Source organism: Pygocentrus nattereri, chromosome 12 (assembly GCF_015220715.1).
Source record: "Pygocentrus nattereri isolate fPygNat1 chromosome 12, fPygNat1.pri, whole genome shotgun sequence".
Classification (NCBI taxonomy): domain Eukaryota; kingdom Metazoa; phylum Chordata; class Actinopteri; order Characiformes; family Serrasalmidae; genus Pygocentrus; species Pygocentrus nattereri.
Window position 1 is genome coordinate 34,283,546 of NC_051222.1, and position 27,627 is coordinate 34,311,172.

The 27,627-nt window shown below is 38.0% G+C and overlaps 1 protein-coding gene across 3 annotated transcripts; it reads left to right on the forward strand.

The window, feature by feature from the left end:
- The first annotated feature begins 5,110 nt into the window (after window positions 1-5,110).
- LOC108411856 (GTPase IMAP family member 7-like) lies at window positions 5,111-12,849 on the forward strand. 3 transcript variants are annotated; one of them, XM_017683623.2, is made up of 7 exons: window positions 5,111-5,183; window positions 8,563-8,602; window positions 10,233-10,252; window positions 10,337-10,396; window positions 10,848-10,936; window positions 11,148-11,190; window positions 11,911-12,849. In XM_017683623.2, the coding sequence occupies exons 6-7, from the start codon at window positions 11,163-11,165 to the stop codon at window positions 12,690-12,692; spliced, it is 810 nt and encodes a 269-aa protein (XP_017539112.2). In that variant the 5' UTR covers window positions 5,111-5,183; window positions 8,563-8,602; window positions 10,233-10,252; window positions 10,337-10,396; window positions 10,848-10,936; window positions 11,148-11,162; the 3' UTR covers window positions 12,693-12,849. The 3 variants fall into 3 exon arrangements, with proteins under 3 accessions (XP_017539112.2, XP_017539111.2, XP_017539113.2); XM_017683622.2 differs by lacking the exon at window positions 8,563-8,602 and having other exon boundaries at window positions 5,128-5,183; XM_017683624.2 differs by lacking the exons at window positions 8,563-8,602; window positions 10,848-10,936 and having other exon boundaries at window positions 5,128-5,183.
- The last annotated feature ends 14,778 nt before the right edge of the window (window positions 12,850-27,627 follow it).

The following is a 27,627-nucleotide window of genomic DNA, read 5'->3' on the forward strand; positions in this document are numbered from 1 at the left end:
TTAGGTGCTGGCAAAGAGCTTTTGTGAGAACAATGAACAGCAAAGAAAACAAACAATTCTATCTGTCAGTAATTCAAGCTTCACTTGTCACGCGAAGCCCAGGTAACCAAACTGAAGCTCTTATTTTGACATTAAGAAAAAAAATAACTGAAAAAATATAAGTATGTTTGGAACTGTTAAAAGGTAAAAGAAGAGGATGAATAGGATGCATGAACAGAGTGAGAGGAATCATGAACCAGCCATCCAAAAGCATGAAGACCCAAACAGAAGACTGATTGTATTAAGGAGACTCCCTCCATATGGCCATCAGGAAAGGACCTAAGAACATTTTCTTCTTCTTCTTCTTAATAATAATAATAGTAGTAGTAGTAGTTGTAGTAGTAATAATAATACATATTTGCACATTATAAAATAAAGCATATGGAGGAAAATGTATAAACAATGAATGAAAAAAATATTTTAAAAGATAAATGCGCTTTTAAAAAATAATATCTCGTAAGAGGCTTTCAAAATTTAAAAACCAGCTCTCCAAAATCAAGCAAGGAGACAATCGACAAAGTAAAGAAGATCTGTTTATAGTCTCTGTGGATTTTAAAATGCCTTTATTTATTTATTTCCTTACTCAATTACATATTTATTTAAATTTTTTATTGTTACTATTAAGACTGCTTCAAGACTCCATTTCACTTTTTTGTCACCATCAGAGCAGAAAAGTTATCCAACCAAAAACATTCAACATTACAAAGTTTCGAACCTGAGTCCAGTCCAAGCCTGGTTAAATTCTGTCTGAAACCCATTTAAACTATATTGACTATTTTCCTTCTTTTCATTTTATACACATATGCTTGTGATGAAAGAGGAATGTTGTAAATATGACTAAGAGGCTTATCCCAATCTTTTCCTGTGTATAAATGCTTTAGCCTCATGCGCCTCATTGTTAATAATGCTCATAACGTTTATAAAGTACAGTGTAAATGTATTTATACATGTGAATAACAAAATGCATTGATGTACAAATCATTTAAACTCCATTTCATTGAAAATCAATATAGATAACAAACCAAATGCTGAAACTGAGAAATTGTATTGTTTTTTGTTTTGTTTTTTTTTTGCCCATTTTGAATTTGATGGCAGCATCACATTGCAAAAAAGCTGTGACAGGAGCAACAAAAGGCTGGTAAAGTTGTGTAATGCTAAAAAAAACACCTTATAGTTAATGGAAAACAGGTCAGTGTTATGCATCCTCCAAGCACCTCCATCAGTTTGGACTGCCACGCAAACAACAGACAACCATACTTACATGGAATTAACTTCCCAGAATCTTTGCAGGAGGTCACTTGACTCCTCATGTGACTGTGCACTCCAGCGATCTCATTCTCTTGAGTACTGTGGTGGAAATCTCTGGGTGACAAATAATAATGAAAGTCTCTGAGTCTGGATCAAAAGTGAGTAGCAGGTTTGTTGGAGCGAATCAGAAGCTTGCCAACAGAAAACATGTCACATTTACACAACATACAGAGTCAGGTGAGTACCCCTCCCGAACTGGTTGGGGCCGGTCTCATCTACACAAACAGCAAGAAGGAGCTAGCAAGTTCTAATACATCCTGTTCTCCTAATACATTCTGTCCTCTGCCGAAGGTCATATCACAGTTCTAGACACAACGGATAAGTTGCTGGGTGCCATCAGCCCAAGGTCTCCCTGTTAAGCTTGGTCAGGGTGGAAAATAACAGCTTCTAATTGTGCAAAGGTTCACAGAGCTCGTACTGAGCTCCTCAGGCAAAGACAGAGAGCGTAACCAGTCACATATATACATTGATTATGAATCACCTGAATTTCCATTAAACTTCCCCCTTTGAGTCTTTATCAACCTTTTGTCAACAATTAAATGTCATGATATCGTCATCTGTATAATGTGAATTTTGTATTTGAGACATAAATATCAAGCCAGTCGCTTTTCAGCCTGTGCATGATCATATGTAAATATGATGTGGTCATACAAACTCAACTGAGATTCATTTGTTTACAAATAAACCTTTTTTTTTTAACCTACAGGGCACTTTTAAAATGACTATGTTTTTGGTTTTGGAGGGGAACATTATTTTTGATTAGTTGATTGGCTAAACCTAAAAATATGTTATTTCTATTTCAAAAATATCATTGTTCAAACTAATGCTAAATATTGTAATAATGCAAATTCCTCCTCCTTTTCTCTTTTATTTTATTTCAGCAGATCTTTTTCTGCTCAAGGAGGAAAAGTCATGCATTGACATGAAAATGCTGCAGCTTTAATAACACAGGACCTGATCTTCGACTTCAAATCACCACTAGGGAGAGCCAAAGAACATTAATAGCAAAGCAAATTTTTATGACAACAACAGACTACTGAACATATTGTGATGGCCTCAAAGAAGAGGTGGGGCCAGAACGCATTTTGGAAAAGGCACATATACTGGCTCATTTATGCTTACAGTCGTTGACTAGAGAAATGAACATCAGAGAGTAGATTTCATCTGCATGGACAAAAACCTTTTCCACAAAAGGTCATGTGATACATATCGTTTGACAGAGAATAGTGTAAGTGATAAACAAAGACAGTTACTGATAACAGCTTTACACACTGGTGATATGAAAATGAACTAAAGAACCTACAATGCAGAAAGCCACAGCACAGCTCCCCTCTCAGCCAACCCCATTCACGGCATATGGCTCTGCCATGTAAAATTGTCTGTAAGTACAAGGATGTATTGTTCCTGCAATCCATCATGGGTAAGAGGCCAAGGGTAAATACAGCCACCCACAGGGGAGGCAGGTTACAATAATAGAGGGGGTGTATGAAAGTATTTTCCCTTGTAATGTAAGCATTACAGCATTGCACAAACAACTCAACATTCACTCAACAAATTGCTCAGTCCATTAAAATATTTTTATATAGGCTCTCACTTCGATATATTAGTTGGTCATTTCGTGACATAGTTTGAGCTATGAAGCAGTTCTTTTTTAATGACAGCAAAAACACAAAAGCAGTCATAATGACTGCTATATTTCTACTGACTTTACCTTTTTAGGGCTCTGGCAGGGCTCATCCTGTTCCTCCTTGCACAAAGGAGCAGATACCGGTCCTGCTGAGGTGTTAGGGACCTTCTACGGCCTTGTCCAGCTGTCCTAGAGTAACTGCCTGTCTCCTGGAATCTCCTCCATGCTCTTAAGACTGTGCTGGGAGACACAGCAAACCTTCTGGCAATGCCACTTATTGATGTGCCAACCTGCAAGAGTTGGACTACCTCTGCAACCTCTGCATGGTCCAAGTACCACACCATGGTACTAGCAGTGACGCTCAACCAAGCCAACTGCAAAACTAGTGGAAAATCAGTCAGAAAAGATGAGGAGGGACAAAATGTCAGTGGCCCCCACTTATAAACCATTCCTATTTTGGGGGTCGTCTCATTGTTGATCCTCTAGTGCACCGGTTGTTAATTTCATTAACACCAAAGTAGCTGGAATTGATTAACAACCCCCAATACTTAACTGACCAGATTAATATCCCAGACGTTGAATTGAGTTGATGCTATACAGATTAAAAAGTGTTCCTTTAATTTTTCTGAGCAGTGTACATTGGATGGCCCAACCTAGAAAAAAATCTAATAACTATTTACGATATATCTGTATTGTTACTGTACAGACTTATAGGGTATAACAAATAAAAGAAAGTGTTGAGACATATTATTGCAGTCAGTTATTATAATGGATTGCACACATCAATGTGTGCAAACGTGTAAATGCAGTAGCATTGCTGAGGTCCAGTACAGTTATAGTGATGTTGCTGCTATGAAGGGGAGTGAGCAGTGTGACATCACTGAGGTAAAAACTGTTTTTCTTTCTGGTCTTTCAGGTTTACAGAGCTCTGTAGAGCTTGCCAGGTGGCAGAGGAGTGAAGATGTGTTTAGAGTGGGTCAGGTTTTTGCATGTGTTAATGGCTTAATGCAGCTACAGTGGGTTCTCTACATTTTAATGATGCGCAAGTTGAAAACAAGGTTGTTGTCCTGGCTCTCAACCTCTTCTCTATAGGCTGACTCATTGTTGCTGGAGATCAAACCTATCACACTGGTGTTATCCACAAATGTTCTAATGATGTTGGAATCATTAATGGGTTTGCAGTGGTGCTCTAGTGTTCAGTGTCCCACTATTTCAGGTGTGACAGGGCAATGAGACAGTATTGTCAGTCAAACTATTTGCCTTATAGGCAAACTGACATTGGTTCAGTAGACGGGGATTTTTACTACTTTGCATGTGTGCCAAGTCTCGTCACTTGAAGCAATTCATAACAACTAGTGTCAATGCCACTGGGCGATAGTCATGCAGGAACCTGACTGCAGCCTGTTGCTTTGGAACAGGGAGTATTGTAGTAGACTTAAAGCAGGTAAGGACAGTGGCCTGTTTCATAAAGATGTTATACAAGTTGGACAGGTGGTGTTACTTTGGTTTTTCACCGATGGACTTAATGTCCTGCCACGTATGCCAGGAATCTGAGCTTTTAATATGCTCCTCTAATCATTTTGCAGCACTCTGCCTGACTAAGAGTGGCCCTGGCTGTTTATAAGCCTCTGGATCTCTTGTAGGAAATATATTATCACATACCTTCAACAGTACCTGAACATCTCTGTACATTCAAGGTTTAAGGTTGGGGAATGTTTGAATGTGTTTGACAGTGGTAACATTGTCCATAAAGAAGATGACGTAGTCTAAAACCAAAGAAGCAGAAGTGTTTAAGTACATGTGGTGTCCTGATTGGTTTTCAGTTTAAAAAATCAAGGGCTTGTGTTGTAATAAAGACCTTACTTCAGTTTTAGCAGACAACATGAAACTGGTCACAAGAACCAAATCTTAGTTTGCATGAGACTATCAATGTGCATCTAAATGTGATTATTGTAGCATGTACAATGTTAACAGCTAGAATGCACATATAGTGACATTGCAATATTTTGCTAAAGCCGCACTCTTTCTGAGAGCATGCAAAAGACTGAAATGTGACACTGGTGTTTTTTTCAGATAAAGGTGTGGCGGTGTGACATAGCCAACGAACCTGAATACAAATATATCACACACTCTTCCAGATGGTTTCACTTTCAGCAAAACTTCATCACACCGAAACTTCCACATTTTAACATCTGTGCTGCTGTTTAAAGTAAGTACTCGAATAATCGAATGTTTCTCAAATCTAGTTTGCATGGAAAAGAGCGTAAAAATGGGTATAGTGTAACAGTGTAGGCACAATAAAAATAAAAAAATAAGACACAGGTAAAACTGATTGCTAAGTAATTGAGAACAATAGTAATTTATGTATAGCGATAAGCCATTTATGGGTTCATGTGTTATACATAATTTTTTTTAACTATGACGAATGATAGTACATAAATGTTATGTTTATATGTAGCATGTTCCAGGCTGTCTGGTAGTCATAAAACTGCGTATCTCTCACTAACGGGTTGTTATAAAGGAAAGCAATTACCATGAGCCTTGAGTAGTTAAGAAGCTTTTGTGATTGTTTATTAATTTTCTCTTCTACAAAAGCCACTTATACGTTTCACAGTAGTGCAAAGTAAAGTCAAAATAGTTTTGGCATGATTAATGCACACAAAATTAGAGAAACAATACTTTTAGACGTGTGTTCAATGAAAAAATTGAAAGTGCTCCTACTTGTTTAACAGGATGTGGATTTGTATTTGAAGGACTACAGAGTATGTATAGGGTCCATACCTGTAATATATATTGTGTTGGTACTTTTCTTTGAAGTCTGCTTACGTTGTTTGTGTGATTTTAGTTTTGTGCTAAAGAACAATAGTAAGTCAGTATGTGACACTACAACAATGGTGAATTCAAAAGAGTCTTTTATTGCTGTTTCATTTCCATGTATGGATTGTATGGACTGGGGAGTGAACAGTGCATTAACTTTAATAGTATTAAAAGTTTTTCCAAGATAGGGGCTGTTTGAGTACTACACTGAGGCTGTATTTCTGATGCATGCTTGCACCAGGCCTCAGAATTATTGATCCATTAAATAAGTCAACCATTTAACCAACTTTCAATATTGAAGCTATTCAATAGTAATAATAATGATGATGATGATGATGATAATTTATTTATATAGCACTTTTCATGCCAGTGGCAGCACAAAGTGCTTGACAGACAGGTGATAAAACATAGTTATAGAAGAGTTCATTAGCATTTAATTAGAATCAGAAGAAAATGAAGATTCAATTACAAGAGAAAAACCATGAGACATTCAGTTTTAGTTAAATGCTAGTTTAAAGAGATGCGCCTAAAATGTTTCTTTAGTGAGCACCGAGCTTGACTGTCTAATAGAAGTTGGAATTGAATTCCACAGATTAGAAGCAGAATAACTGAGAGGCCTCTCCATGTTTTCTGTGTTTTACAGAGGGTATCTGTAGAAGGCCACTATCTACAGATCTTAGATTACGTGCTGGAACTTAAGACACAAGCTCTGTGATGTAAGCAGATGTTTAATGGTGGCTCTGAGTTTTAATGACTAGTGGCAGAACCTTGAAATCTATTATGAATGATACAGGCAGTCAGTGCAGTTCTTTTAAAATGGGAGTGATGTGATCTCTCTGTTGTTTTTGTTAGGAATCTGTGTGTACTGTCCTCTATTCACATAAGGGATGATGTGACCTGACAGTCAGATAAACACCTTTCTTCAACCACAACTCTGAAGACACTTGTCTGTTTGTCCACAGGTTTAATGATTTGAAAGGGGTGAAACTGTAAAGAAATATAGCCCAGCATTAACCTTGTTGTATGCTTAGCTACATGTTTACCATAAACAAAGGAACATCTACATGGCAAGAGTTCTCTCACATTACAGAGAACAGCATTCTATGAACTAGCATTTAAAGCAGACATGCATCACTCTAGGTAACGCAATAACAATAACAGAGGATGCCATCAAAGAGCAGGATGAAAGCAGACTGAAGCACATGAACTGGTAATGGCTGCCTCCTCTCCATGTGTTATAGCAATACACTTCCTGTATAACCTCAGTTTTAACAGGAAACAGAAACATAGACAGATTCTATGATACACCACAATGTGGGGCTCTACACTAATGCAAAGGCATTAAAGGTTACATTGAACTTGTAACAGAACACTGTGGTGTTTAGTACGAGTTGTAAGGAATGTGAGGTTTTCTTAGGAAGTCCCGTAAGAACAGCATTACAGTAGTCAAGTCTGCTTGTAAAAAAATCATTAACTAGTTTCTCTGCGTCGCTGTGCGATAAAGGCTGATCTAGTGACATTTCTCAAATGATAAAAAGCTACTTCAGTGACTGTTTACATCCGGGGTAAAACAGAGCTTAGAGTCAAAGATCATACCCAGGTGTCCTACTTCAGGTTTGGTATAAGAAGCTAAAGAACCAAGTTTCTCAAAAATAATTTTCTCTGAGTTTTTGTACCAACGATCAGTAACAATTTTTTTCACGATTTAATTGTAGAGAATATTGCGACATCCACTGAGAAATATCTGACACACAGCTGGTTAGTCTGTCTACAGTGTCTCGATCATCAGAAGGAATAGAAATATGCAGCTGGGTGAGAATAGCTTTTAAAATGTATACTATGCTTCCTAATGACATCACCTAGAGGTGGCATGTACAAAGAGAAAAGCAAAGGCCCTAAGACTGAACCTTAGGGGACTCCACAAGAAACAGCAAATCGTTTTGATGAATGATTTCCAAGTGAAACCATGAACGGCCTATTACTTAAATATCATTCAAACCATTCTAAAACCCAGCATTCAAGATGCTGGAGTAAAATCTTGTGGTCAGGTAGGTTTGAAATTGGCATAAAATTATTTAGTATGGAAGGATCTGTGTTACTCTATTTTAGCAAAGGTTTCACCAGAGCAGTTTTAAAAGCATCTGGAAAACACCTGTTGACTGAGAACAATTTGCAATAGTTAAAACATCAATGTGCACACAATTGAAAACCATCTCAAGGAATGACATAGGAACAGGGTCAAGATCACATGTGGATGAACTTGTGAGCTCCTGATAGTTGATAACAGAAAAAGATGCCTTTACTGATGTAGGTGGCCTATCAGGAATATAATAGGAGCTTGTTTGAGTCTGCTGAGCTACACCCAAAATAACTGTTCTTTAAAAAATATTTTAACTTAGGCAATTGTGGAGCTTTCTCAGAACTCTCTCCTCCATACAGAGATATTGAACTGCTGACAATTTCATTCCACCCTCATTATTTGCCTCACAAATTTCAACAGATATTTTTCATACTAGTGTATATACACCCACGAGCAAATGCATTGGTAGCTGCCCAGCTGATTGCCGATGTAATGCACAGGTTGGTCTCAATTTGTCCAGATGCTCCCAAGTTTATTCTCAGTGATTTTAACCACTGCAAACTGGACAAAACTTTTAAGATGTCTGATCAATATGTCAGTTTTACCACTACAAAAAAAAAAACTCCATGATTGATTTTTGTCATGGTTCTTTGACTGGTGCTTATAAATCCTTGTCGATGCCTGCTTTCAGGGCATCCGACAAACCTTCCTTCAGATGCCTTGAGCATAAGGTGAGTAAAGATTTGGTCAGAAGACAGTATTTCCTCTCTCCAAGCATGTTTTGATTGTACGGACTATCAGTGTTTCTATGATGCTTGTGGTGATATTAATGAACTAGCTGATACGGTCTCATCTTACATTACATTTTGTGTTGACATCACTATTCCAACTAAAAAGGTTGGGTAACGAAACCTTGGGTAACAAAAGAGCTCAAAACGATACTCAATAAAAAGAAAAGGATTTTTTATTTTTTTATCGGATTGCCTACAACTCTGACAACACGGAGATGAGATGACAAAACGTGATCATTTTCAGCTGATTAGCTATGTAAGATTTTTGGTTGACTTGGTGCAAAAATGAGGTCACAGCACAGTCAGCAGGGTCTTTGCCAGATTTCCTTGGAGAATTTGTCATAGAAAAGTAGACCTTATGATGTTTTAGTAAAATTATGATCATAAAAATATGTGTTGATTAAATGTCTAATTGATTAAGAAATGATAAAGTAAAACACATTTTAAAAATAAATAAATAAAAGAGAATAAACATGAATTAAAAGGCAGAGCCATTGGTTGATTGACCCTTTCGTCTTTCTGTCGCTGTTCTCCGTCCACTGACCCAACTGCCTACTAGCTCTTTTAACCTCTTTTTTAAGCAAGTCCCTCAAAAATCATCTAAGATCTTTACTCAAACGTCTTCAAGTGCTTTGTTGATTCTGACAAGCGCATACATTGAGAATTTGTGCCATGCTGAGGCAATTAATGAACGTTTAGGCACAGCATGACCTGCGATTAATGACAGTAACAGAGTTAGAGGAACCCAGGATTGATGGAGCCCTCATCTATCCTTAAACACACAGGTCAAACACAATTCTACAACGATCAACTATTAAGTATAAGCTAAACAAATCTATGGATACATATGGCCAAGAAAGGATAGATGAGTAGCATGATTAGGACACAGCTTTCTTTTAACTCTAAAAAAATGCATGCCATTAGCTAGCATGAGCTAACTTCAGATATCGTGATGGCCATCTAACACGCATGACTAAATGTTTACTTCCATGGCTTTCGGCTAAGCTAGCTAGCTCAAAAGTAAGCGTTAGATAATGTCAACATTTAAGTTACTTATTTCAACACATGATAATCTTCAGTGTAGTGTAGTGGACGACCTTCATAAAATGAAACAATTTGAAGATGAATTTGGTGTGTAGCAGTTGATTATGTGGCAAACATGACACAGCGTTAAGTGAGCATTATTGTTCCCACAACGGGGAAATTTCACCCATTCATAATTCACTAATATTGATGATCTGTGTTTTAGAATTAGTTCTGCAAAATCTTCCCAGAATGTGCTTAAAGTCTACAGTTACATATTCTCGAAAGAATCTACAGTACAACACTGTTAGAAATACAGTAACAGCGCTGTAGAAACAACAAATGTTTTATTTACAGACCAAGTTTCAGAGATCTAAAGTTTCTGATGTACTCAGTCTCTTTTTTTTGGTGGGTGGAAGGCTGTTGTCAGCCTTTCAACAACTCCCCACTGTTCGCAAACCAGTCGGATAAGTTGAGAAAAAAAATGTGCTAGATATATGTGCTTTTTATATTTATGTATTTTGTTCTCTCTTTTTGTGTGTTTCAGGTCTGTGATTGGCCATCTGGGTATGCATTTTAACTATACACGACTATATACAAGGCATAACTAGAGAGTGACAGCAGTTTCACCTCCACTTTTTGCTGACCTAGACATTTCTGCAACATCAGTCAACAGCCCTGGATGGAACCTCAAGAGGCATAGGCAGACATGTAAGAGCTCTTTGTGAACATAATTATGTTTGCAAATAAACATAAACAAGAGTGGATTCTCTACTCCCATTAAGTAAGTTGTAGTATACTCTAGACGAGTCAACATCTAAAATATATGACAATAATGCATATGATTGCTCAAGCAGAACAGTCCACACAGGCAGGCAGATCTGTCTTTGGCAAGTGAGTTATCATATGCTGAAACAGGACAAGCAAGAAAGCATAAAACACTAGACAAACAAAGAGAGACCAGCACAATGGCTGTGGTGCTAATGAGTAAAAAAGCATGAGAGGCATGACATATGCACATGTGTTAACATCAATAATAAGTTGTAGGTGCATGTGAAACTGTGCCAGGAAAGAACCAATCATGAGGTGGGCCACTGGAGTTTATAAAACATGCTCCATGGCAGCTATATTGATAATGAATTTCTCCTTTCCTTATTTACAGTCTACAGTCTGGACTACACAGATCTGTCACTAGTTGAATAGAGGAATTTATTTTTACAACACACACATGTTTATTATACTTAACCTCAGGTGAGTTTTAAGCAAGCATTTTTATAATCTATATTTACTTGACACAACACATGTTGTTCCTACAAACAGCCTGCAACTATTTTGACATTCTGTACATAGAATTTTGAAAAGCTGAAACATGTCAATGTCTTTGTTGGCCATCTATAACCCTGCAAATTAAGATTTAAAATCTGTTTTATTGTTTTGTAATGATAGCATGTTTATTTTTCAGGACTCTTGAATAACCATGTCAAACACCATGGCGAAAGAAACAAGTAAGTACGCATTATCTGTTTTCGTGGCTAAAAGAAACAGACTACATAATCTGTAAACAAATCCAAACTAAATAAATTCACATTATTAACATATTGTCTTGAAACCTCTCTTCACTCAAACATGACAACTAGAAAATGAAAACTCTGAAGGTCCATTAGAAAATGATGACTTTTGTATAATCTCCCTACAATTTCATTTTGAACTTCAAAATTTTCAGTTTTATTTCCCTGGATATTGTTTAGCAAAAACACACATTTTCAAGAATCTCTTTAAAGAAGGAAAATCTGTCATCAAACAAAATTTGCACCATGACTTTATAGGCTGCAGTCATGCCCAAATGATTCGAATGTTTAAAATATTACTTTCTTGATGGAAATATAATATTATTAGTATTGCTCACATTAGTAGGTCTAAAATGTACTAACAATAATGGTGTAATCAGTATGATTGATTGTTTTGTACTTTGCATTCAGTTATTATTACTATTTAATGCCTTGCATCTACACAATATAATCTCCGTTTCTTTTGCTCTATTCATCATGAAATTTACACACAATATAAGGGGCAACATGTCCTTTGAAATTATGTCAAAAACTTAAAAATGACAAAAATGGAGATATAAGGTTATGAGATATAAACACATATATGTATATATATATATATATATATATATATATATATACATGAGATATAAACACACACATTGATTGTCTTTATAGAATTGGAGGAATCTGTGGTCCGGATTGTTCTGCTGGGTAAAACTGGCTCAGGTAAGAGTGCAACTGGAAACACCATCCTGGGCAGAGAGGCTTTCTCAGTGGAGTGCTCTCCTGAGTCATGCACTAAAACAAGTCAGAAAGAAAATGCAGTAGTCAATGAAAGAGCCGTCTCAGTCATTGACACTCCAGGACTTTGTGACACATCAATGTCTCCTGAATCAGTAAAAGCTGAAGTGGAAAAGTGTATTTACAGGTCAGTTCCTGGTCCTCATGTGTTCCTGCTGGTGATCAGACTCGGAGTAAAATTCACAGAAGAAGAGAGTAACACTGTGAAGTGGATTCAGGAGAACTTTGGAGAAGATGCATCAATGTACACAATCATATTGTTCACTTTTAAAGATCATGTGAAAGGAAAGACTGTAAAACAATACATTAATGACAGTAAATATCTCAGAAAACTACTAAATAGTTGTGGAAACAGGTACCACTTTCTTAACAATGAGGACAGAGAGAACCACACTCAGGTTGATGATCTGCTGAAAAAGATAGTGGACATGGTAGAGGTGAACCAGGGAAAGTACTACACTAATGAGATGTATAAGGAGGCTCAGAGAAAGATCTCTGAAAATCGGATACAGATAATTAAATCACTAGTGATGAATTTTAAAATGGTAGTAAGATTTCTGAAAGCACTGATGAAATGCACGCAATGCTTTTTGCAAATTCTCATATGTGGTTTGCAGTTTTTCCTACAGAGAAGAAATGCATTGTGTTGGAAGTAAGAAAAATCACCAGATTATGAAGGATTTTGGCCCTCCAGGACTGGATTTTCCCCTTAACCTACAGTGAAAAGTGCAGTGCTCTTCAGTTATAGACCTACAGTATCTCACAAAAGTGAGTACACCCCTCACATTTCTGCAAATATTTATAACTTTTCATGGGACTATAGAAATGAAACTTGGATAGAAGTTAAAGTGGTCAGTGTGCAGCTTGTATAGCAGTACAAATTTACTGGCCTCTGAAAAGAACTCAACACACAGACATTAACCCTAACATGTCCATGTATCAGTAGAAATACACCGGAACAGTTTCCAATTTTGTTTTTCTAGCACAATAAAAACTAAATCTTGTGAAGGAGGAAAAAGACCCCTTACCTGAAACATCATGGTGAATCTTGTACCATTTTCAGAATGTGTAATGTGTGTCAAATAATTTTAATCTTCGGATTTTAGTTGTATTCATTAAAATGCAACACTAAAGACGTGCCGATGAATTAATATCCAATTGTTATTTTTAAAAATGACAACATTTAAGTGACAGTACATTATAAATACTTGAAATGTCAATTTTGTGTGTTACTTAAAGTATTCTGATTATATTAATTAATTAAATATGATGTAAATTTCTTTGCTGTTATTATTATTATTGTTATTAATGTTATTACCAATACAAAATTGAGCAGTAGCATTCAGCATTAAAGTGGAAGGAAATAAATTACTTTTTTCCCTTCAAAACCAAATTCATTGTTTCAATAAAGAAGCACTCAGCAAATAGCACATATGTTGTGTTAGTCACTAATTTACATGTAAGTAATTTAGATTTTGTTGCTTTATAATTGTAAAGCTTTTGAGAAATGTACCCATGTTAATGATCAGATTTGGGGTTGAGTCAAGTGAGTTGTAAATCTTTTTCTGTCCCAGTAAAGAGAGTCAGGAGACTAGATGCAGTGATAGTTTTTTTTACAGAAGGGCATGCTGTGACATCTGCAATGGTTCAGTTTGTGCTCTGCAGGCCCCCATCTTCTGCTGGTCCCAGTCTGAAGTGATTTTAGATGAAACCATTGTGTAATCATTAATGCGTTAGTTGTCCAAGCTGAGGCAATGACACTCTGTGACATGGGGATGAAAATAATAAGGGCTTAAAATCTAGCAGCCTGTTCTATTCGTATTGTTCTATTGTAATTGTGTCTTTATTTTTAACTAAGTCTATTTGTGATCAACACATCTATACCTGTATTTTTTGGGATTTGTACTGAAACTGGCTGTATTTTTTAACTGATAGATAACTTTTTTTTTTGTCAGATTTATGTTTTGGGGTTTTCTATTTACCTGAAAGATCAGAGATGTTTGCTGGACATTTTATTAGAATCTAAATATGTGAATAAAAGCACATTTCTTTTGTGAATTTTTGGTCCAGTTTGTGCATAAATGTGTTCATTTTTGAGGCAAGGCAAATTTATTTATAGAGCACCTTTCACTCTAATCATTCAAAGTACTTTACAAATGATACAATAATTAAAATTGAAAATTTAAAAAGCAGTGTGTAAAGAAAAATAGAATTTATGAACGTGATTAAAACACAAAGTATTGGATTTAAAAAAAAAAGAAGAAAAATAAACACTGAATTAGAAATCAAATAAAAATGTAAGTAAATATAATAAAGTGCTGGAGTGAAGTGCAGTAGAGCTAACAGTGTTTTAAACTGAGCTGAAAGCTACTCAAATAGAAATGTTTTCAGGCAGGATTTAAAAATATCTAGTGTTGAGCCCTTATAATGCTCTCTGTCAACTGGCTGCAGTTAAGAGCAGCATAGTAGCTAAACTCTGCTTCTGTATGTCTAGTCTTTACCTTTGGCAGGACTAACTAGTTCCTAATGATATTTCTGTAGCAGATCAGAGAAATATGCTGCTCCTGCACCATCAAGTGATTTATAGACCTAGTACCAGTACAACCCCATTTCCAAAATTTTGGGACACTGTGCAGAATATAAATTAAAATAGGATGCAATGATATGCAAATTGATTTTTTGATTTTTGAATTATTTTTAAATGAAAATATTGCAAAGACAACAAATAAAATGATGAAACTGAGAAACGTTTATTGTTTTTTGAAAAAATATATGCCCATTTTAAATTTGATGTTGACAACGAGTTCTAAAAAAGTTGGGATGGGGGCGTTTTCCACTGTGTTTCATCACCTCTTCTTTTAGCAACACACTTGAGTGTTTGGGAATTGAGGAGACACTGCTGTAGTTTAGAAAGTGAAATGTTTTTACATTCTTGCTTAAGATAGGATTTCGGTTGCTCAACAGTTCTGGATCTCTTTTGTTATATTTCCATTTATAACGTGCCAAATGTTTTCATTGTCTGGATTGCAAGCAGGTCAGTTTAGCAGTCTGACTCTTTTTATACACAACCATGCTGTTTTAATACATGCAGAATGTGGTTATACATTATCTTGCTGAAATAAGCAAGGCCTTCCCTGAAAAGGCATCAGGAGGTCAGCAGATGTTGCCAAAACATGTATATATCATTCAGTATTAATGGTGCCTTCACAGATGTGCATGTGACCCATACCATGTACGCTAATGCCCGCCTAAACCATCATGAATACTGGCTTTTAACTGTGAACTGATAAGCTGAGTGGTCTTTAGCCCAGAGGACACAGTGTCCATGATTTCTAAAAAGAACTTCAAATGTTGATTCATCAGACCACAGGGCACTTTTTCACTTCCCCTCATTTTAAATGAGCTCAGGCCCAGAGAAGGTGGCAGCATTTCTGGATCCTCTTTATATTTGGTTTCCTCTTTGTCTTTTAGAGTCTTTGTCTTTTGTACCCTGACTACAGAGATTTCTCCAAATTCTCTGAATTTTTATTGTTATTATGTACCATAGAGTATATGGTGAACCCCTTCTCATCTTTACTTCTGAAAGACTCAGCCTTTTGTTACCACTGTCTCAATTTTTTTTAAACATGTTTTTGTGATCAAGTTCAGAATGGGCATTCACTGTTCAAAAAACAGTTTCAACATTTCTTGTTTTCTTTGTACTATTTTCAATTAAATGCAGGGTTTAGATGATTTGCCCATCACTGCATTCTGTTTTTATTTACTTTTTGCACAGCGTCCCAACTCTTTTTGAACCCTAAAACCAATTTGGCTGGTTTTCCACAGATGTTATGTCTCAGATTGTATGACTCACTGAAGTTCTACAAACTTCTAGACAAACTTCAATGAAATGTACTACATTAAAATATCCCCACTGTTTATTCTATGTCTTTATATTGTGCTGGAGGAACATGATTTCTGGCTAATATTTGGAAATCTGTGACACTTTCCATTACACTAATCATACCTCATTTACATTGAACCACACCGACTCTTATTATAGACTCATCAGCATAGTCTCTATTCTGTGGAGGAGCCATTGATGCTGGACTGATGTGAGGTCATTCTTTCTCTCTCTGGACAGAGTAACCTATTTAGAGACAATAGCAGACAGAAGAGACTGGGCTTCGATGGAAAACGTGATTAGGCTTTCTCCATGAAATAGTGATAATGGTAACAGGCATTATGGGAAACCTGGAGGCACGTGAGCTTTCATCAGGTGTTTATTCACCGCTGAATCAGCCAAACCCATTTCACAGAAGATAAGATGATACGGGGAGGCCTTGGATGTGAGCGAGGAAGATGTAGAGAAGGAGTAAACAGACTGCTGTTCAGAACAGCGTCTCCTGTTGTGGTGGTATTCAGCAGAAAGCACTGAAGAGTGGAGGAGTGTTGACATAGGGTTGAGTTTTGTGACCAAGATGACTATTACAGAGGAAACTGACCCTCATTCAATCTAATGAGCAACAGAACAAATGAGTCACTGGCTCCCTCTAGTGGTCTCTCTCTATACCCCTTTTTGTCTATATTTTATGTGCTCTCTCTCTCTCTCTCTCTCTCTCTCTCTCTCTCTCCTTCTCTCTCTCTCTCTCTCTCTCTCTCTCTTCCCTCTCTCCCCTCTCTCTCTCTCTCTCTCTCTCTCTCTTCTCTCTCTCTCTCCCCTCTCTCTCTCTCTCTCTCTCTCTCTCTTCTCTCTCTCTCCCCTCTCTCTCTCTCTCTCTTCCCTCTCTCTCTCTCTTCCCTCTCTCCCCTCTCTCTCTCTCTCTCTCTCTCTCTCTCTCTCTCTCTCTCTCTTCCCTCTCTCCCCTCTCTCTCTCTCTCTCTCTTCCCTCTCTCTCTCTCTCTCTCTCTCCCCTCTCTCTCTCTCTCTCTCTCTCTCTCTTCTCTCTCTCTCTCCCCTCTCTCTCTCTCTCTCTCTCTCTCTCTCTTCTCTCTCTCTCCCCTCTCTCTCTCTCTCTCTTCCCTCTCTCTCTCTCTCTTCCCTCTCTCCCCTCTCTCTCTCTCTCTCTCTCTCTCTCTCTCTCTCTCTCTTCCCTCTCTCCCCTCTCTCTCTCTCTCTCTCTTCCCTCTCTCTCTCTCTCTCTCTCTCTCTCTCTCTCTCTCTTCCCTCTCTCTCTCTCTCTCTCTCTCTCTCTTCCCTCTCTCTCTCTCTCTCTTCCCTCTCTCCCCTCTCTCTCTCTCTCTCTCTCTCTCTCTCTCTCTCTTCCGTCCTTTCACTCCACCTCTCCTGATAAACAAAATGTACCCAGAATGACCATTTAGCAGGAACTGGACGCAGCACCTGCCCTAAAACCTGATCTAATTCAACATTTTTTTCCAACTCTATATAATATTATTTTCATTATTTTCAGATGGTATGAAGTTCAGTTTTATACCAAATAGTGAAGAATTCAGTTTCTGATTAAATAATATTAGTTGCTGAATGTTTTATAGACGTTATTGAACAATTTACAGTTGCTAAATAATTTATAGTACTATAGTCATATTACTTAACACATAATTAATAGTGAATAAAATGTAGTAGTTATTTATAGTCATCATTAAATAATTCATAGAAGTTACCCATTTTTAAATAATATTTACTGAATTATTTACAGTATATAGTAAATAATTTATACTAGTTACTGAATAATTTGTAGCAATTTATAGTGTTTTCTGAATTTATTTATGGTAATTACTAAATCATTTCCTCACTTAATAATTTATAACATGTTACTAATTCATAATAGCCATTCAAAATATTCATAATCCAAAAACTCATAATAGTCATTGAGAATTATATACACTCATTCGATCAGTCACAGCGGTGTGAGGAGGCAGGCAGGTGGTAGATAACCTTTACATATGCCACCAGGCTGATAACACACGGAGATAAGACTGCAGACCACTTTACACACACATGTGCATTAAGGCGGGAATTAAAGAGCACCTGTTAAAGATCATTCTTGTAAGATTCAGTACGGAATGACTTTCACTCCACAGAGTCTGGCATCAATCTCTGGAACACAGTCTTAACCTCTGACAATGAATATCTGAACCTGCACTGACCAGCGAGTTCACAACACCTGGACAATAAGATCTAAAACTGGACATATTATCATGACATAAATGGTCCTGACCTATTCATTTTTAAAGTACAGGGAAAAATAGAAATTGTGTTATTTCTAGATACATTTTGTATTACTTTTAATGTTTAAAGAAATGTGTGAATGAGTGTAAATTAGGGATCCACCTAAATTTCAGCTGTTTTTCATAATTAAGGTGTTCTTTGCATCACGAAAATGTTCTTCAGACTGACGGAGAATGTGCTGTTGATGGTTCTATATAGAAGCTTTGTGGAAAGGGTTCTATATAGAGCATCAAAAAGGATCTTCTGTTGTTACAACCTTGTAAGAACATTGTAAGAATAGAAAAAAAAACCTTTTTGGTGCTTCAATAGCTTCAATATAGAACCATCTACAGCACATTCTCCAATCTCTGGAACCCTTTCATGATGCAAAGGGTTCTTTGGGTGATCATAGTTTTATATAGAGCTATTTTCTTTACTAAAGAACCTTTGACAAACCATCGTTGGTGTGAGCTGTAGGTGGCTCTATATAAAACCTTTTGGAAAAGGGTTCTATATAGCACCAAAATTGGGTTTTTCAATTATTACAGCTTGACATTGTAAAATTAGAAGAACCTTTTCAGGTATTATGTAGAACCCTTTAAATGTTCTATTCCACCAAACTGAAGAACCTTTTCATGATGCCAAGAAACCGTTAATCATGCAAAGGTTTCCTTGGGTGTTCACGTTTTTTTTTTTAAAGAACCATTTTCTTTACTAAAGAACCCTTGAAGAACCATCTTTTTAAATAGTAACATAAGCTCTAACAAGTACAAAAATGAGCTGTAGCTGTGTTTACATACAACCTGATAAACCTGATAATATATAGGAATAGAATACATCCATGTGAACCCCTCAATCGGAATAGTCTAGTCCAATTGAGGCCATTCAGAATACATTTACTATCCGATTGAACGAGGTGGGTAATCCTGTAAATAATCTCTTAAACAGAAGAATACAATCCGTGTAAACGCCTGTATCTGATTACATTCCCTATCGGAATGTTTAAGCCAGTTCTGCATGTGCGTTGCGTCACAGTGAGAGTTTATACCGTTCAACACGGTGGAGCAGAAACTGGTCTGCAGAGGAGACGAAGTTCATGCTCTGACCTTTAAAAGACGGCGGTGGGACGGACGTCCAGCTTATGTGTCCCAGAACACGACGTCTTCCTCTCGGCCTTCTTTAATAAGGACGCGTGAAGGACGTTTTCCTGAGTCTGACGTCATTTTAAAGTCATTAAAAACACAAGCATTGCTCACTGCTGCTCATCTCACTCTGACTGGACTCACGTGATGCGTTGTTATGGTAACATCTACACTAAGTGGTTCCCTACACATCTGTATAATTATCGATCTGATTACTTGTAGTGTGCATGGAGACTGCATGGAGACTGCATGGAGACTGCATGGAGACTGCATGGCTATGTGATTGATTTTATACACCTGAACTCAGCAATTAGGTGGGGGGGGGGGGGGGGGGGGGGGGGGGGGGTGGGTTTTGGTTTCATACTTTTCATGCACGTGTGTGTGCATTGTTGCGTGTGGCGTGAAGGCCGGCGCGTGCCGCGGAAGCACATTGCACAGATTCTGTTTCTATGGCAATGACGCATCACTGTAGTAACGTGAGGACACGTGGGGATGAGACCTTGTAGTGTCCACACACACTGCATACAATACCACACACACGCTAATGCAGTCTCTCAGTCTGCTAAGCCGTTGTTAGTGGGACGCTGTACACTCTGAGACTTTGGGGGGGCAGCAATGGAAAAACACAGCGAAATCATAAATACGTTGCTGTTGTCCGAAGAAAACCTTGTGTCTCCGTTTTTTTTCCCAGTTTTTGACAAAATTTGAAAATACTTGTTGTCCTTGATACTGTATGTAAATGTCATGAATGGACTAATAGAAATGACCCAAGATGCCTTGGTAAAAAAAGTCTGGTTCCATTGACTTACATTAAAAGTAAAGTATGTTTTTCTCCTTCTCTTGTAAAGTTACCATTGTGGAGATACAAGGTTTTGTTCTGACAACAGCAACATACATTAAAGTATTGCTGAGATGAATCAAAGAGAAATTCCAACGTTATTTTACATTTTTTAGCTGTTTAGAACACCATGTATGTACTTCTCCACCATGAATGGATTTTAAAATATGTTTATTTTTTTCCCATAATCTTATCAAAACCATCATAAATCAGGGTCTCAGACATCAGGCATTCATAGGCATGTATATAATAACATTCATATGTGAGGGAGCGTCCAGAGATATTAAACTCTTCAGATGTCTGATCTCACGATCAGTGGTATTCAGATTCAGATTCAGATTCAGATTCAGATTCGGATTCCTTTATTGATCCCAGGGAGAAAAAAACATCACATTTATGGCATTTGGCTGATGCTCTTATCCAGAGCGACTTACAGTTTGATCATTTTACACAGGTAGGCAAAGGTGGTGTTAGGAGTCTTGCCCAAGGACCCTTATTGGTTTAGTGTAGGGTGGTTACCCAGGTGGGGTAATCACCAGTATTCCTAGGCTTTCAACTCAGTCTTTAATAACTGATAAATTAACCAGCTTGTTGGCTACCAGACCTTAGCTAATTTAGCTAGGTGTCATATTAACAATGGATACTGCTAGCTAAGCACAAATAAGTTGGGACACTATGCAAAACATTAATAGAAACAAAATGCAATGATGTGCAACTCATTTTAACCCTATATTTCATTGAAATAGTAGAAAGACAACAAATAAAACGTTGAAACTGAGAAAAAAATATGTGATCATTTTGACTTTAATCCCAGCAACAAAGTTGTAATGCTAAAAACACATAGCATTGCTCCAGCGACAAGTCAAGAACACTGCCTTTGATTGGTCGACGAGTCCTGACCACAGCATCTGACTAGCCTACGAGTCAGAAACACAGCCTCTGATTGTTCAACAACTCCAAAACGCAGCCTCTGATTGTTCAACAACTCCAAAACGCAGCCTCTTATTAGTCAACAAGTCATGAGCACAGCATCTGACTGGTGTACAAGTCAGGAAAACAGCATCTGATTGGTCGATGAGTCAGGAACAAGCAGTGTTGGACAGTAACTAAGTAAATGTAATTAGTTTCTGTACTTAAGTATTTTTTTCATGCATCTGTATTTTACTTAAGTTTCTCCATTACTGGGCGACTTTTTCCTTTCACTCCACTACATTTCAGAGTCTAATATCCGACTTTTTCCTCCTACATTTTGAGAAATCTGTCGCTCCTTTTGGTTTCTGTGTATAAAAACGTAATATGTCAAAACGAAAGAAGCGCAAAGCCAGAGCACCAATCAGGGCCCAGCGGTCACTTTGTTTAGAGCTGGTTTTGACCTGTTGGTCATACCGACCCAGTGCAGCACGCGGTTCAACGTCAGCGCAGCAGCGTAAAACTTTGGGAGAGTCTGTTCAACATAAATGATGAACTAACCTAACTTTGTGTAAATAGAGCTCAATATAGAAATATGTCCACATATGCAGTCGAGACTGACGCGGCTTTTTTCTGAATTTCTACAAACACCATTTCATTTTATAGTAAATGAGTTTGGGCTGGTTTATGTTTATGAACAGACGCCTACAGATCAACATAGTAAAGGAGCTCATCTGTGATCCTGAGTTTAAAGCCAGTTTTTATTCAACTTAAACTTGGAACTAAGTTGTAAATAAATCTGAAACTGAAACTTTGCTTGTGTGTAAAAAGTGATTTCAGAGCCACTCGGTTCTCCCTGATGGAAACTGTTTACCTTCAGTGTTTTGTGCTTCTGATCATTTTAATAGACGTCAGCGTCACTAATTAATGACGTTCTATTAAAAGACTGGTTTACCAAGAGAGACGCTGGAGGACTTTCACCTGAAATGAGTTCATGAAGCCAGTCTGGTTATAAAAATGATAATTTCTCATTGTGAAATTAGTCTCCAAAAAGTACAGTTCAAGGCTGGAATGCAAAGCTTCTAAAAGGAATAGAATTGCAGAACGTCTGATTGATCGTAACTTCATTCATTGTCATAAAGTTTGTCCATCATGAGAAAGAAGAGTGAGGCTATATCGCTGTTGTTGGAAGAAAACCTTGTATCTCCAAAATGGGAACTTTCCAGGAGAAGGAAAAAACCTACTTTACTTTTAATGGAAGTCAATGGAAGCAGACGTTTATCCAAGTCATTTTGGGTCATTTTTATCGGTCCAGCCATCATGAAATTTACATACACTATTACATAACATGAACTTTCAAATTATGTCAAAAACTGAAATACGACAAAAATGGAGATACAAGGTTTTCGTCCGACAACAGCGATACGTACATAACTCTATTTCACCTTATAGCACATTATTATTATTATAACACGTTTTTAAATGACACACTTCAAAGAGAACCCTCCACGTGCAGTGTGTGTGTGTGTGTGTGTGTGTGGAGTTAAACCTTCAGTGGAGTGACTCACAGCGTGGCGCAGAAGTGCTCTCAGACGCTGCAATCAGACATTACATTAACACTCAGTCACACAGAGGAACTCCATCCATTACCACATGCACACAGACAGACTCATACAGAGAGAGAAAGACGGCGCACTGCTCGGCTGGAGCCCCACAAACTTCACAATCCACCTTAAACTACAGAAGCTGAGGTTTCCCATAATGTGTCACGTGCAGCGGTGTAGTGAGTCATCCTCGGCTTTCGGACCAAACCCCTCTTAATTCAAACCGCAAACAGTCCCAGCCCAGCAGGACCTGGCATAGCACTACTCCTCATAGAGTAAATGCCATATATAATGACAGAAAACACTAATTGTAGCAACCCACTACTTGCTGGCACTGGCCTTGGCCTTGTGAGGCATGGCCAGGTGTGGCTATGCTGATGGCCACGCCAGGAGGAACATGAAAGGCGCACGCCTCAGAGGGCAGAAGGTGTGCAGGGCTCAACGCAGCGTAAGGATGGGTGAGGACTGGGGGCGCTGGTCACCAAGGAGGGAGTGACCCACAGCATTTGTTCTACCTGGGACTGTGCGGCTCAAGCCGGTGGATCACTGGGGATGTGAGGTGTGGCTGTGCTGATGGCCTCGTCTGAAGGAGGCACACACACTCTGGAGAAAGGACTTGTTGTTGTGAATGTCTTGGTAAGGTACATGTGTGTGTTTGTGTTATTCTGGGTCAAGGGATGTGGGTTGTTAGTGTGTTTTGTGTGCGAGGGGGGGAGGGGGGGGGTCCTGAAGCCTGTGGTTAGTGCTGACCTCCACAGCACGTTCAGTTCCTTACACGTGCCTTTGTGCTGGTGTTTAATAAAAGAGCACTTTTTGTGTTGAATCACTGCCTTCCACGTGTCTTACCTGACGCTGTCGCTACAATATCAACGTTTGGGTGCTGTTCTTTTGATTTTCTAAGTGACTGAATGAGTTACAGTGAAATTTATCAGGAAAATGCCACATTCATTTATGATTTTCCCATTGGAAGATGTGCCGAATGAAAAATAAGGAACAAACATTCAAACAATCTCGTTTTTTGAGACTATTGCCGCCCTGCTCTTTCATTATTGATCAGTTATTATTTCTATCAAAAATGTTCGTACTTTCTTGTAGCCAATCAGTTAAATACACTGTCCAGCAGATGTGATCAAAGCAGAGGGTTGCAGTCGCAGCTGTCTGGGAAACACTTCTGTGACAGCCTGCTGGCTTACCATGAATGAACAGAGGTCTAACCACAACCCCCCCCCCTCCCCCCATCCCCCCCTCCCCCTCTATGGCTAGTGGAGCTGTCCTACTGTGTTTTGGAATAAAGCACCGGGCGCATAATCGCTGCCTTTATTCTACTGTCTGCAAACTGCTGCTACCGTCAGTGGAGGAGTCTGAATGCATGATTATGAAGCTGAACCATCATCTTTTCCTCATTTCACCTCATTCAACAACTAAATTCAGACAGATTAATGCGTTATGCCTTTTTTTCTGATGCCACAAATAAATACACGAAAATAAATCAGGACGATGAATCAGCTACTGCAGAAATTTACTGACATACACAGATGTTCAGATACACACACACACACACACACACACACACACACACACACACACACACACAGCCTAATAGAATGAATAACAAAGATATGAGTAAGTAACAGAAGGTATCATTGAGTGTGTTTACGTACAGTTCGTAATCTGATAACTGCAGAAAATCCGATTTTGTCAGTAATCCAATCAACCTGTTTATATGGATTTGAGTGATCAGATAATGGGGAAAGTACATGAGTCAGGCAGCCACAACACTTGTGGAAGAAGACGTGACAACAAGGTAATGTAACCTTCAAAAAAGACCACACCACTTCACCTGACAATATGAACAAACATCATCTAGAGCAGGGCGTTTCATTAAAATTCAATAAGGTCCAGTTAGAGAAAATTCCCTCAAGCAAAGATCCAGAACATCATAACATCTAACCTACATCACCACTCAGTGCCAAATACTGTTTACTGTTTGTAGAGTAAGCTGAGTGGTTAGAGCTCTTTTCTAAGCCCTTCAGTGAGCTCACTTAGACGCTCAGTAAACGTTGTATCACTCATAAACACGCAGTGATAGACCTCACACTCCTCGGCAGAAGCGTGGGCGGCCGACAACCAAAGAAGGGAGATTTCTAAGAGTCAGCAGCAGAGGCTGCTATATTTAGTAGTTGGTAAAAAAAGAAGTCTACAGTGTAACAAAGAGGAGTTGTGACGAATTCTCCAAGCACAGGGTGTCTTAAACTAGATCAATATCTAATGACTAATATTAACCCACTGATGAGTAAGTTCTTCATGTATAGAAACTACATTTAGCCTTTCCCCATCCACAGATGTGTTCTTTCATATGCAAAGAACTGCTGTGACAAGACAATTAGAACCAGTTATTTATTCAGCCTAATGAGAAACTGTAGAACAGACTCGGTTTATATCACAATACCTACATTTAGAGTCGGTTATTCATTCAGCCTAATGAGAAACTGTAGAACAGACTCGGTTTATATCACAATACCTACATTTAGAGTCGGTTATTCATTCAGCCTAATGAGAAACTGTAGAACAGACTCGGTTTATATCACAATACCTACATTTAGAGTCGGTTATTCATTCAGCCTAATGAGAAACTGTAGAACAGACTCGGTTTATATCACAATACCTACATTTAGAGTCGGTTATTCATTCAGCCTAATGAGAAACTGTAGAACGGACTCGGTTTATATCACAATACCTACATTTAGAGTCGGTTATTCATTCAGCCTAATGAGAAACTGTAGAACAGACTCGGTTTATATCACAATACCTACATTTAGAGTCGGTTATTCATTCAGCCTAATGAGAAACTGTAGAACAGACTCAGTTTATATCACAATACCTACATTTAGAGTCGGTTATTCATTCAGCCTAATGAAAACTGTAGAACAGACTCGGTTTATATCACAATACCTACATTTAGAGTCGGTTATTCATTCAGCCTAATGAAAACTGTAGAACAGACTCGGTTTATATCACAATACCTACATTTAGAGCCGGTTATTCATTCAGCCTAATGAAAACTGTAGAACAGACTCGGTTTATATCACAATACCTACATTTAGAGTCGGTTATTCATTCAGCCTAATGAAAACTGTAGAACAGACTCAGTTTATATCACAATACCTACATTTAGAGTCGGTTATTCATTCAGTCTAATGAGAAACTGTAGAACAGACTGGGTTTATATCACAATACCTACATTTAGAGTCGGTTATTCATTCAGCCTAATGAGAAACTGTAGAACGGACTCGGTTTATATCACAATACCTACATTTAGAGTCGGTTATTCATTCAGTCTAATGAGAAACTGTAGAACGGACTCGGTTTATATCACAATACCTACATTTAGAGTCGGTTATTCATTCAGTCTAATGAGAAACTGTAGAACGGACTCGGTTTATATCACAATACCTACATTTAGAGTCGGTTATTCATTCAGTCTAATGAGAAACTGTAGAACAGACTCGGTTTATATCACAATACCTACATTTAGAGTCGGTTATTCATTCAGTCTAATGAGAAACTGTAGAACGGACTCGGTTTATATCACAATACCTACATTTAGAGTCGGTTATTCATTCAGCCTAATGAGAAACTGTAGAACGGACTCGGTTTATATCACAATACCTACATTTAGAGTCGGTTATTCATTCAGCCTAATGAGAAACTGTAGAACGGACTCGGTTTATATCACAATACCTACATTTAGAGTCGGTTATTCATTAAGCCTAATGAATCCTAGTGTCACTGTTAGGTTTGGAGTGGGCCAACACCCATAAATATCCAAAAAAAGGGTGGCGCTGTGATAAGAAACTGACCACTGATGAATAGCGAAAGGATGACCAACAGAAAGTGTGCATCAACAGATCGGCCTCGCTCTCTTACAACAGTTACTGTTGCATATTTGAGTTTTCATTACCGTGATGGCTAATTTGTCGTTTCTAACCTACAAAGTTTCTATAACTACAGAAACTATATAACCATAGAACAAATATTGCTTACTTACTCATCATTCATACTTGCTTGCTTATTGGTTCTCCACCCTTTTTCTGCATTATTTGGTCTTTTTCCTGCTCTAACACTAATTCAGTTTATCGGCTAATTATGATTCTTCACAGAGTCATAGTGGGGAAATATTAAAATGTGCAGGACATTATAGGACTAGGATTAGGAAACACTGGGCTACTACACCACCTGACATTGCTATAGGGTGCTATTAGGTGGGTGCAATTCAAGACCATTTGACATGTTTTGACGCCCTTTCTTCAGCATATTTTTTTATTGGTGTCGTCTTAGAATGTTTTCATATTTTACCAAAGAACAGGTTACACATTTTTAAAAAATCATATTTATTAGATGTCCAGGTTTCTTAGGTCTGAATGACCTTAAATAGAAACTTTTTTACAATATTTTTACAATATTTTTGTTGAAATATTTATAAATGTAGCAAAGGTAATTCCACAAAACCTTTAAGGACCCTTTTGTCCAAGAAAGCCAGTGACCAGTATCGTCCAGGCCTTAATGTTGGTTTTTCTGGACTCAGAGTTTTGTAGTAGGCCTAATAAGTCTCAGCAAAAAGCAGGAACTCTCTGACCCCACCACAACTCTGCAGCTGGTGTGAAGTCCTCTGAGCCTTGCTCCTTGAATCATCTCTGGGCATTGTGATACTTGACCTGGCTTCAGATGTAACTGCCTTCTCATGGCACTCAAAAGTTTTTGTATGTCACAAAGCCAAACCCTAGCAGTAGCAGCTGGAGGAGAGGGCCACAGTCATGGGTCCTCTTATTTGAACTGATGCTCTAGGACTAACCTGTGTTAGCCTACATATGGTCCATGGAACTGGCTGTGTGAATAGTTGATCCTTCACCATTCATCTGTAGCTCTTAAAGAAGGCGATATCTGTGAGTA

Excerpts from the sequence above, each read along its gene's own strand:
- LOC108411856 (XM_017683623.2), top strand. The coding sequence starts at position 11,163 with ATGTCAAACACCATGGCGAAAGAAACAA. Across the intron at positions 11,191-11,910 it reads CACCATGGCGAAAGAAACAA|AATTGGAGGAATCTGTGGTC; the intron begins GTAAGTACGCAT and ends TTGTCTTTATAG.